Genomic DNA, 13281 nt, shown 5'->3' with positions numbered 1-13281 from the left:
ACTCATCCGTGTTTATCATTCCATCATTCACGTTTAGAGAACTACCGTGTAGCTGGATTGCCAAGTACAAAGTAAACATAGTCGAAGGTATATATGCATAATATCTTTTATTGGAGTTATATGCTCGCTCAATGTTTCTAAACGTATGCTCTTATATGACTTATGCTATATATTTGCCGACGATTTTCGATGCAACGTGTCGTTTGTAGTTGCGCATGATCGCCCGCCAGTCGGTAGCTGTTTGCCACCATTGACTGTGGACGTTGGTCACTCACAACAACACTTCGCTATGTTAATACACACATACACACATACATACAACGTTACCGGTCCACAGTGATGTCTGGTGACAGCATTAGTGTTGTTGGTCTAGTTGTGAGGCAGACGTCCGATGACTTACCGATCGTTGACTGACTTCCTAATTTAACTAATGATCGTTGTAATGTTTGATGTTTGTTTGACTTGCTGAATCGTAAATTTATGTACGTATGTGTGTTTGGTGCGAGTAGCTTCGTTGATTTTGGCTCTTCTCTTGCCTCTATCTTCGATTTTTTTACTGTAAAGGCTATTGCGCTGGTTTTTTGGTAGGTACATATGTACGAGTTTGTATGTATGTATGGCTACTGATTTGGTGGTCTAAAATTTACGGATTTATTTGACAACATTTTTGTTGAATGTTTATTTACTTATTAATTTTTCATTTAACAAATGTGTTCGATTTTGAGAACAACTCACCGCCACGAAGTTTACGTTATATTATATTTTGGTATGTATGTATGTACTAGTAGTCTATAAATACCATATGTAGACAATTTTCGGTAAATGGTCATACGTATGTTTATACCATAAATACATATGTATATGAGCTCTTATGATAATAAATTTTTAGTTTTCTTGCTGTTTTGCTAATTTGACACATGACCGCAAAACAAGTTAACGACTATTTTATTTATATTAAAATTATCAATTAATAATTCAAAAATAAAGATTTTTAGTTATAGGACAGAAAAAAGTAAAATAAGTACATCGGTCACACGTTCAGGCTTTACATACATAGTTATATAAAATATATGTACATATATTAATTTATTAAAATAGCTCGATCTACTACTTTAATTTGTGGCGTGTGCCTTGATGTTATTCGCCAAGTAGCAGCATGCCGACTCTGAGCAGCCTTTCCATGCCATATCTACGTATGCTTGTGGTATACTTTAGCCTACCGATAGGCAACGGCTTTTAAAAATGTTTGATGACACTAGACTCAGGAGTGTAGTGATGCATTCATGTTTCAACCATTCTCATAATTTTTATTGCCTTTGATTAGTGTCAGGTTGTCATTTGAATTTTTGATCTTTTTATTGATGTTAGAAATCATGCTACCGCGCGTTAAGCTTTTCATTTGTATAAACGTTACTGATATGATCTAAGTGGTGCTTTAAGAAGCCAATGGTATTTTAATAATATAATTTTACAGGAATGCGCAATGTTTTCTGACGTTGCTGTCTCTTGTGGTCTACCTATAATCATACTTGACACTTGAATTGTGCATAAACAATAGCTGTCTTCAATTAGCCATTTCTCTGCTCGCTACCTTTGCGCTCTTGTCAAAAATTCCATGTAAAAGTAAATACAAAGTTATCGAGTTTTTTTGATTCGCTACTCTCCAATGCTTGGCGAATCGAAGGCCGGTGTTTTTTCACATCAAAAAATAATATTTTATACAAAAGGTCCAATTTTTTCAATTTAAACAGAGTTAACGACACTTTGCGATCAATAACTTGAGAACGATTGGATAAAATACTCTGAAACTTTGACAGTTGTTTAGCTACTTGGGACTCTAAAAATATGATAGACTTTTTGTTTGTGACGTGATAGTTCTCAGCAGCTCATATTCAGAGTAACTTTGACTCAGACTTGACTGTTGCGGAACGATTAGAATTTAAAAAAGATGCTTTTGATCAGCCACTCTTTTTTTAGAGAAAATTTCACGCTAAAATTTCCACCACTTGCTGATTTTTTTGATGTATTCACATTTATATATATATATATTCACAGGTGCATTTCTTATAGCAACTATGCCAAAGGGTGAAGGTTTTACGTACAAGATCTTGATTTTGATCGATCAATTTGTATGACTGCTATATGCTATAGGGGTCCAATCTGAACTTTTTGTTATGAGATTACAGCAATGTTTTGTACAATAATCCATGCCAAAGTCGTGAAGATAACTTATTAAATATAAACGTTTTCCATACATGGACTTGAGTTTGAACGATTAGTTGGCATGACAACCATATCCATAGTGGACCGATATTGGCCATTCCGCCAAATGAGTAGTTTTTTGACGTATTTCAGATCGATATCTCAAAAACAGAGGGACTAGTTCGCACGTATGTATATAGACGGACAGGCAAACTGCTAAATCGACACATCTCCTCACGCTGATCATTTATGACATGCATATATATTTTATAGGGTCTTCGACGTTTCCTACTGGGTGTTTCAAACCTCGAGGCAAACGTAATATACCCTGTTCAAGATATAAAAATGTAATACTCTTTATTGTAATGGGATCGATACTTGATTAGTTAGTTTAAATGTACTAAAAAGTTTGTCTAGTTTATAAATAGTCGAAATCTCCATTTTGTTGTCAGTACTTTTGGACTGACTGTTTCCAAAGGTTCCTTACTTTTTTTCTACGTTATGTAGAGAGTGGAAAAATTGTGTAAAATTGTGAAGAGGCAGTATAAACAAAATTTCAACGAAAACAATATAAAAATCACTAAGAAGCGCCACACTAATATAATTTATAAACTTGTTTAATTTTATAACTACTGAATTTGTCTGGAGCTGAATATGGCGATATACTAATTGATGAGCTAATGAATACATATATATTTCTAGAGACATACTATTTATATAAACTTGTTTGCTTTTTAATCAAAATTATGTATAAAATTGGAGCTAAAAATTAACTTCTGTTGTACTCTCTTATTGAAAAATATTGAAGCATTTACCTTTTAAGAGATCTTAAAATGCCGACGGCTTACATAAAAAATCTTTTTCGCCCATAACAGTTAAAACTTAACGAAGAAAAATTTACCAAATTACAACAAATCTATTGAGGCATTGAATGGTGCGTAGTTGGGACTCATTTGGAAAAAGAATGCGTCTAATGATTGCTTAAACGCTGGCGCTTGCGGTAAAGTGATCGTGGGGTATTCCTTTTCTATCAATCAACCAACTCAACTATTGTGAAGAATTCTTCATATACTTAAGTATTTATGTATATCCTCGAAATATCTTAGTTTTCATATAATGAAATGTAGCAATTAACAAATTTAGTAATTGGTTTGATGCGAATAGCAATTATTTAAAAATCCATGGTCATTTGCCTCTAAAAGTTCACATTGTACAATATATAGAATTAAAAGCAGGTTATTTTAATATGTGTATATGGTCGATTTCTTTAATTCATACCTGGATCCATATGTAATGCAATAAATTAATAGTTGGGCGGTTGGCTTTGTTATATTTTGAATTTCTAACGCAAAAAAAATTAGGCCTTTGTTAATTGTTATTTTTTTATTGTTGTGTTCAATTTTTTACTGTAAATATGTGTGTACACAAGAACATAAACAAATATAGGCATAAAAAATCACTTTCTGCTTCTTCGTTTGGTTAGTTTCCAAGCCCATTCACAGCCACTGACTATTAATATGCTCTGCTTGGCAGTAATAAATTTTATTAGCACTTTTCCGTGGTATATTTTTCTGTGTAGAAGCTTAGCTTGCACTTCACTTTTTGTTTATTCAAATATTTTGCACTAATTTCGGTTTCCGATAGAGGCCGAGGTATTAACGACTTTAAATGCCAAATTCACGCTTATTCATTTCTTGCCTAGCGGGTCATAGTATTGATCAGTTTACTTTAAGTATGTATGACAATAAGCTTTAAGAAGCGCATATCAATGTTTTATTTTCTTATTTTTATGGTTCAAAATTGTTACACATCCAATTTAAAGATAACTTTTTCCGATCGGCGCGGAGCACGCGTAAAACATTTTACTTAAGTATGTCTTGTTATCCGTGTTGTTGCTACCGTTGACATTGAAGCGCGTATGTCAAATGCTAAAGGTCCTTCACAATCACTCAATGTTTGAGCATAGATCAAACAAAGCTTCTATGAGGCCAAAATTCATATAAAAGAACAAAAACACGCACATAAACAAACACATCAAATGTTTAAAAATCGTGCAGAAAAGATGGCGAAATGCAAAAACTAATTTTAACACCCACTATTTTTTTTTTTTTGGCTTTCAGGGTTTATTCTCTTTTTCAAACACTCATTATTTGAAGTTCAATCTTTATATGAGTATATACGTTAGTATGTACGACAGTGCTGAGCTCTGATCTGTTTCGATTCGATTCGATGCGTTGCTCTGCGATGCGATGTACCACGTTACGATCAATATAATTGATGCGATCTGATGCGAAGCGACGCGACACGTTCTGCCACTTTTTGTTACTCGACTACGCATACGACGAATGTGTGCCCCAACGTGTTGTTCGTCAGTCGCCGCGCTTGTTTCAACTAATACCACATTTAGCGCGACGATCAACAGCATCCACCAAAGAGTGATCGTTTCAGCCATCATCTTGTGTGTGAAAGTGAGGAGAAACAAACATACCATATTGTTATTGTTGGTTTTGTTGTTGTATTTTGTTGTTGCATTTCAATTGTCTGTGTATTTGTGTTGATTCTGTTTGGTTATTCATTTACGCCGACCTATTCTTGAAGGCAGCGACGATATACACACTCCGGTACATACATATCTTACGCTTATAGGGCGACTTTTGTGTTGGTGAGCGCTAATGGCGCTGCAATGCATTCGTGTGTGCGCAAATGCATAGAAAAAAGATGAAGTACATCATATAATAAACTCAGGGGCGGATTCAAAGGTGGCAGCAAACGGAAATTTAAAACTTTTGCACATATAATTTCGGTTGATAATTTTTTTTTTTACGATCAATTGGCTGTAACTAAAAATTATGATAATTATACCCTGAACAGAGTATATTAGTTTGCCAAGAAGTTTGTAACACCTATAAAGAAACGTCGGGGGGTCTAATCTTTTGTGTTTGTGAAGGGTATTATAGCTTATTGTAACCGAAGGTAACGTTTTTTCTTAAACTTTGACTTAAGAATTTAAACCTAGTCTTTTTAATTTCTACTCTTTCGTAAAGCGCATACACTTCGATAAACTAGTTAAAAGCCAATTTAACAGACCAATCTAAAAATGCAAAAGGAAGCGTTGAATCTAACCCTCAAAATTTATCATACTATTTGCATCACTGATATGATAATACTCCATATACATATATATATATTATATGTATATCGCACACTAAGTACAAACGAGTTACAACTCGAAATGTTGTTCAGAAGGTGCAAAAATCTGTAAAAATTATTAAAATTTTAAAGTCAATCGTCGTCTATAATGAAGAATACTTTTTGTAAAAAGCGTCTTACTCAAATATAATTGATTTTCCAATTTAACAGAGAAATTAAGAGACATTTCTGAGTTAAGACATCGACTAACAGTATGATAATCACAACTATTTAATCGAAAATGAGACATTTCAAAAAAGTAGACCAGTTAAGTAATGGGCAAATTTATGAGATGAAAATATTTGTATATCAGTAATTAGGATTTATTGAAAAAAATTGATTTTGAAAATGTTTGAATTGTGACTATTTGGTAATTAGTGTGCGATATGTATAATATATACATTTCAAATGTTAAGTATGAAGATAATAATTATACTCTCGCAACCTGTTGCTACAGAGTATAATAGTTTTGTTCACCTAACGGTTGTTTGTATCACCTAAAACTAATCGAGGTAGATATAGGGTTATGTATATATAAATGATCAGGATGAAGAGACGAGTTGAAATCCGGGTGACTGTCTGTCCGTCCGTCCGTCCGTCCGTCCGTGCAAGCTCTAACTTGAGTAAAAATTGAGATATCTTTATGAAACTTGGTAGACATGTTTCTTGGTACCGTAAGATGGTTGGTATTGCAGATGGGCGTAATCGGACCACTGCCACGCCCACAAAACGCCATTAATCAAAAACAAATAACTTGCCATAACTAAGCTCCGCAATAAGATACAAGACTGTTATTTGGTACACAGGATCACATTAGGGAGGGGCATCTGCAGTTAAAACTTTTTTTTTAAAAGTGGGCGTGGTCCCGCCTCTAATAGGTTTAATGTGCTTATCTCCTAAACCGCTTATGCTATAATAACAAAATTCACTAGAAGCAAATGTTTTTAGTACTTCTATTGACGGTGTGAAAATAGTTGAAATCGGGTGGCAACTCCGCCCACTCCTCATATAACGGTACTGTTAAAAACTACTAAAAGCGCGATAAATCAAGCACTAAACACGCCAGAGACATTAAATTTTATCTCTAGGATGGTATGAGATGACTTGGGATGAAATTAGACAGTGGGCGTGGCACAGCCCACTTTTAGGTGAAAACCCATATCTTGAGATCTGCTTAACCGATTTCAACCAAATTCGGTACGTAACATTCCTCTCATATTTCTATGTTATAGTGCGAAAATGGGCGAAATCGGACTACAATCACGCCTATTTCTCATATAACACCATTTTCAATTCCATCTGATCCATTTTCACTTCCCACTATGAATATCAAGCAACAATGATTATATCGGGGTAAAACTTTGCGTGAATAATACGTTTAAAGTATGCCACCTTGTGATCAAAAATTGTCTAAACCGAACCGAAACTGTTCAAGCCCCTAAGTACTAAATATGTGGGCCCCAGTGCCTATAGTTGACCTTCTACCGAAAATATCAGTCAATCCACAAAGAAATCTCAAACGAGTATACCATTTGACTTTGCGAGAGTATAAAATGTTCGGTTACATCCGAACTTAGCCCTTCCTTACTTGTTTTTATTCTCAAAATCTGAATTAAAAATGTTTTGGCCCAACAATGTATGTAAAAAGTTCAAATTTGTAGTACTGAGCTATTAAAACAGGAGTCACGAGTCAGAAACAAGTACTAAAGTTTTTTAAAAAAAAGTTTTTTAAAAAATGTTCGGGTAGAATGATACATACTCTCGCAAGTTTCTATAATATTAGAAATATATCTTAGAAGACTGCGTGGGCGATATGCTGCATATAATACATATTGTGCTTGAGAAAGCTGTCGGCGCGATGGGTGCTGTGTTTGTTTACTCCGGACAACAAGCTCAACCGAATCTCGAGGAGTTTCTGTTTCAGTTAAAATAACTTCGGAAAAGACGAAGTCTGTCCAATTGGGCGGAAAGAGCCCTTGGCCCAAATTTTTCTGTATCTAGTGTTGTTTACGAGATAATTCCAAAAAAACGCGAATTTCATGGAAAAATTAGGTTTTGGGGCCCGTACTACCCCGCAGGTGCAAGTTATAACTTTACCGCAATGGAGACTTTTGTAGAGCGTTCAATTCTGAGGAATACCTAATGACGGGTGAGATAATCCCATCAACTGCCGCTGAGTTATAAAATTAAAAAGAAAAAAAATCAAGTTTTACGTGTATTTTATATGGAAAATCTTTACAGGCCTAGGTCTAGTACTTAATATTAAAATTAAAGTTCCAAAGTTTTAGGCAATTTTTTTTTTTTGGTATTTCCAACAAAATTTCACCATGGGATCGAAAAAAAAAATAGTTCAAAAAAAAAGCAGTCTAATGTACATATGTATGTATGTATGCATATAGCCTTTATATTAAAGGCACTTTATGAGTATGCCTATTCCTCTGATTCTCTGAGACTAATATCCGGAAACCAATTCATTACATTATAAATATCCCTATATCAACACTGATTATTATACATTTTCAACAGTTAGGTGAATAATACTATTATACCCAGTAAAGCATATTGCAAAATATATAGTCATTTTTTTGAATAACATTTATTAATAACAATTTTTTATAAAAGCGCCCCTTTGTTGAAACGACCGTGAACATTTCACAAGAAACCCATTCAATATTTTACTCATCACACTAACATCAGGCTACAACAAATCGGCACACAAGCAAAATTATTTTCACTCTACCTTTAAACATCGATCGCCTTGTCTCGCATTTAGATATATATCCACTTTAAATCTGTATATGTGTGAGTCTTGCTATATGTGTTAGTCATTTTGTGATCGCATTGGATATACATATGTGTGTCTGTGAGCAAATGCGTGTGTTTACTTGTGTGTATTAAAAAGAGCATTGTGTTTGTGTATCTGGTCGTCGCGGCTGTTTGACTGCTTTGAATGGCTAACAATACGCAACCGGGCGGAGTTAATGCTTGAATGGCCAATCTGAAGCAAGTAAGCGTATCCGCAGCGTTACGCCGAGTGCGCGATGTCATGACTTTTTAGCGTCGAGTCGAGTGACATTGTAGGCGGAGCAGATCCAACTCATTCAGGTATATATGAAAATATATATATATACTATTATATATGGATTCATAGGCATGTGTGTACGTATTAAGATATGATTGTACTTTAGAATTTAAGTGCATATATGTAGATAAGTACGTTTAAGATATGCTCGTTCATAATATTTTAATTGCATATATTTATCCTGCAATATTTTTTTAACAGATATTGGATTTTTAATGAAATAAATGGATTTGATAAGAATTGAATTATATTACGCAATGCCCATAACACTTGAATATTAATTTAAGCATTTAAAAGTGTGCAAATATATATGCATCTAAATCCATTTGTAAACATAGGTGTATATATTCTACATATGTATGTACCGTATATACTTATAAATAGCTCTATTCCTAGTTAGAGTCTCTACGCCGCAGTTTTCCGTTGTTGTATGCTCTGCTTTGCTGCATTTCCAATTGCGTTGAGCCGTTGCGTCTTGGTTGGTTAGTATTAATTACGAATGCAAGAATGAAATAAAGTACACACATACATAGTTATGTATGTATATACAAATATGTACACATGTACATACATTCCTTCGTACTTGAGATCCTGTCACTCTGAATGCTGATCCGATCAAAGTTTAATGATGTGATGGTATAACTTTGCGAGCTATAAATAAGTACGCAATTAATATTTATATGTGTGTAAGTAAATTTATTTGTTTTAAAAGTAAAAAATTGCATTTTCCGCAAGCAATAGGCACGATCCTAATGATGCAGCTAGCAATTTTCAATTAATTCTTAGAATTGTGGTAGAATCTGTAATACGGAACATCGATATTATTTCAATTTATTTACTTAATCTCCATCTATCAATAAAATTTTCTGGCATATATAAATCATTGACATCTTATAAATTCACCTTTTATTTTTAGTCGTTTTTAATGCGTCTAGAAAAGAAACGCGGACTTTAAAATTAATTGAGGAGTGAAAGTAAAACTCTTTAGAATGAGTTCTCAGTTACTAATTAGTACGTCCAGTTGTCAAACCCTAAATGGAAGTCGCTTTAGAAACGCTTTATATTATATTTGAAATAAAGAAATATTCTCATAAAATCTATCATTAAAGATCATTGGCATTCAATAAGACGCAAACTTATATTTTATTAGAATGAGAGTCCTGTCGACTAATTCCCTATATTGACTCGGCTTACCATCCTATTGCTATCTCCTTTTACCTTTCTTCGTTTGGTTTTTATAAAGCCGGGATTAATTTTTGTTCTCAGAAAATCTGTTTGGACTTTTATTATCAAAGGTAATAAGTCCATTATGTGTGGAGTTTTATCGGAAATCGGAAAGAACTTCACACATCAAATCAATTATTGTAAAAAAGTTCTCCTAAAATCGAAATTGGCGGCAAATTTTTAACGCTAAATAAGTTATATTAAGTTTGCCACGAAGTTTGTAACACCCAAAAGGAAAATCGGAGACCCTATAAAATATATAAATATGCTAAATGGTCAGTATGACGAGCTGAGTCGATTTAGCTATATTCGTCTGTCTGTTTGTACATACACGTACTAGTTTCTCAGTTTTTGAGATATCGATCTGAAATTTAGCAAACCTCTTGGCATACCTATAGCAGCCATAAAAACTGAACGATCTGAGTCAAGTTTTTTTTTATTTACCGATATATCTTGACGAAATTTTGCATGAATTATTATTATACTAAACAACGGTAGAATCTTCGATGAAATTGTTCAGATTAAACCACTATAGCATATAGCTTCCATACAAACTTTTTTCGCCATATTTATAATTTTGGACTTTTTTCCACCGTAAATAATTGTATGGACAATGTCTTCTAGAGGGATTTTTTACTTTTTAGACTGCATCCCCCAAGAAGCCGAAATCAGTACAGTAAGTTCTTTTCTTAAAATTTTTTATTGCGTATTCTTAAATGTTCTTTTTATAAAGAATAATTTTAGGCAGTCGCACTAGATGCGTCCCTTAAAACAATAGGTTCTGATTAGGGTTATCAATTTTTTTAAGGCTTCGTGCCAGATTTTAATAACCTAACCGATAGTCCACAGGATTTTCCAGCATTATTATTTTCTTTTAACCGTGTTATTGATTTTCGAAACTCCCCATAGCCGCTAATATCAATTCCATTTATATGTACGAAGTAGTGTGCCCTTTAGATGTTGAATGGAAGACCTACATTTGGTATACCAGCTCAAGTCTAAATAAATATATAAAGTTATATAGAAATTTTACCAACTGCAGCTAATTAATTTATTTTAATATCCCTGTCTTGTTTTCTCGTGGTTTGCTTTGCTGACCTAAATTCTTCTGAGAAATTTCTCGGTATTCCTAGCATACCCATATTTATATCAGTGCATAGTTACAAACTCTTCAAACACAAAATTGGCTCGAAAATAATGTATTTCAAAATGAAATTTGTCTAATATCTCAAATTAATCTGGAGAAATTATAAAAAACAATATAATAAATAAAATTTGCCCTAAACCGCTCCGATAATTACTTAACCTACAAAAGAAAACGAAAAATTTTGAACTTTATATTTTATAATTTATTTCTTAACATGGTTAAGCTAAAAGGTCGATATAATTAATCTAGCGATGTTCCCATCTCGTTAACCCACATGCAAAATACGTTTTCTCGAGGTCGGACCACGGCCAGAGCTGGAGAATACGGTGTATTGGTAAGCAGTTCAGAGCCTAATTCGACCAAACTGAGCGTAGCGACAGCGGAGATATCAGACGGTGCGCTGCAATGGAGCAAGAGCGGCGTCGAATCGTAATTCAACATAGTAGAACCTTGTGACCGTTTTAGCCTTTTCGATGTAGTCCATCTAAATCATACATTGTGGTAATCACATTTTCGGTGGTAATCACATTTTCGTCCGATAAGACAGTATTCGTTATGCTCGGAGCAGGTTCATTTTGTGAAGTCCACTGTTTCGACTGTCCTTTGGTCTCTGCTGTATAGCAGTGAGTCCGTGTTTCGCCAGCGGTCACGAAAGAATACAGAAACTCCTTGTGTTTTTGTTTAACACTACTCAAACACGACTGCAAAAGAGTCTCACGATTGCGCTTTTTGTCTGTAAGAAGCAGACACAATGCATAATATTCCGTAAAGGCATCTAATTGTTTCTTCTTTTATTTATTTTCTGATATAAGTTTAACAAAGGGTATTTCGTTACAAAATAATTGGCTGAAAACGAAAACTTTTACGAAAAGTTGAGTGGTGTGAACAAATTGGCTAACCATTCACAAGCTTTGAAGTCACCGATGAAATATACATGAGTGACAAAAGACAAGTATAGCAAATTAATATAGTTTTTATTGTGCTGAGACAGAACTATAATATAAATATTTTTATGTATGTACTACTATGAGTTTAAGGCCGTATGTTTTAAACTCAAAAGGGTCCATCAATATCATATATATACGTATGTATGTATTGTATTCTCAACGAAAAAAGAAACTCGCGGCAAAGGCGCGAGTCAAATATCAAAAGGACTGAGACACGAAAATCGACACATACCAATGACAAGCGGCCAGCCTCCAAAAATATGCTCACCTACAAATACATAGTTGCGCAACGACACATGTAATACTTGCAGATATGTACATATGTTATTTTAATATCTGTCTTTTTACCATTATCTGCATATGAGTTTACTATTTTTATCTGGATGAATATAGGCAGTTTGTATTCTCACACCATTCAAGTGCCAACAACACATACAATATAAGTCATGGCTGATAGCTGCGGGGTGTTGCCTAACAATGCCTACTTGTACGGAAGCGTCAAATTGTCTACGCTTGCAGGAAAACGTCCTACTTACTAACAGTTGTATAACGGCACTCGAAGACGAAGTTGTTAATGTGTCGGTTCAGCCATATGTAAGAACATACTTATATGTAAGTACATGCGAGTCAGTAATAAAGTTGTAGATCATTGCATGATTAGTGTGTCAGGCGTGGAGTGACCACTTGAGCGGCCAAGCTGACAATGGAAGTTAGACAATGAGTTATAGTTGTAAACTAACACTTGTAAGTGGTGCATCTTTGTACGCAGTGCCTCTTTTACCGCACCTGAACCATATTACACAAAAGATTTCACATAAATCCATGATAGATATATGTGTAAGTATGTGTGTATGCTGTTTTCGTGGCTTGCCCCGTTTGGGAGCAATGCAGATAATTGTGAGCATGGCAATGTGTCAAACCCGCAATTGAACATTTCCAAAAACAACAAGTGCTGCTAAGAATTTATGTCAACGCCATGTGCGTTTCAATTCCACGCACAAACCAAAAAAAAAAAGAAAGAAACTATAAAAACAACAACAGTTTGCTAATGAAAACATTTCGGTGTTTTTGAAAGTAAATCTGCTCCGGTTGTGATTTTATCGTTGCCTCTGACTTTGGTGACCAACGCTCCGTTATATGTATGTTGGTTATGTTATTTTAAGGAGCAAGCATCGTTACCCAACAGAAGGAAGTGTCTCGATCGCATTTCATAAATTTATTTCATCTGCGACGTCGGTATGGGGAGAGGAAATTGGGGCGATATGGTTCATAAATTTTAATCTCTGTAAAGTTTCTGGGGACTTTAATGTGCCGCCTGAGATTTTACTCTGACTCTTCTTTATTTGTTTTCAAAATAATAAAATTTGTTGACGCTACAAAATCAAAACTTGTACGAAGTTGCTGCCGTGGAAATGATTCGTATCCTTCAATGTCATGAATTTTATGTATACATACATATGTATATACAAGTAGTAAGTATATAGCTACAA

General features: G+C 34.3%; 1 protein-coding gene across 1 annotated transcript in view; it reads right to left on the bottom strand.

The window, feature by feature from the left end:
• The window catches only part of Poxm (Pox meso), a 37935-nt gene extending 33346 nt beyond the window's left edge, over positions 1–4589 (bottom strand). Inside the window, exon 1 of the mRNA XM_036356930.2 lies at positions 3481–4589. Coding sequence (XP_036212823.2) covers positions 3481–3490 — 10 coding nt within the window. The 5' untranslated portion in view covers positions 3491–4589. The remainder of the gene's footprint in view (positions 1–3480) is intronic.
• Between the last annotated feature and the right edge of the window lie 8692 nt (positions 4590–13281).

Source organism: Bactrocera oleae, chromosome 2 (genome assembly GCF_042242935.1).
Source record: "Bactrocera oleae isolate idBacOlea1 chromosome 2, idBacOlea1, whole genome shotgun sequence".
Lineage (NCBI taxonomy): Eukaryota > Metazoa > Arthropoda > Insecta > Diptera > Tephritidae > Bactrocera > Bactrocera oleae.
This window is presented reverse-complemented; position numbering and strand designations above follow the sequence as displayed.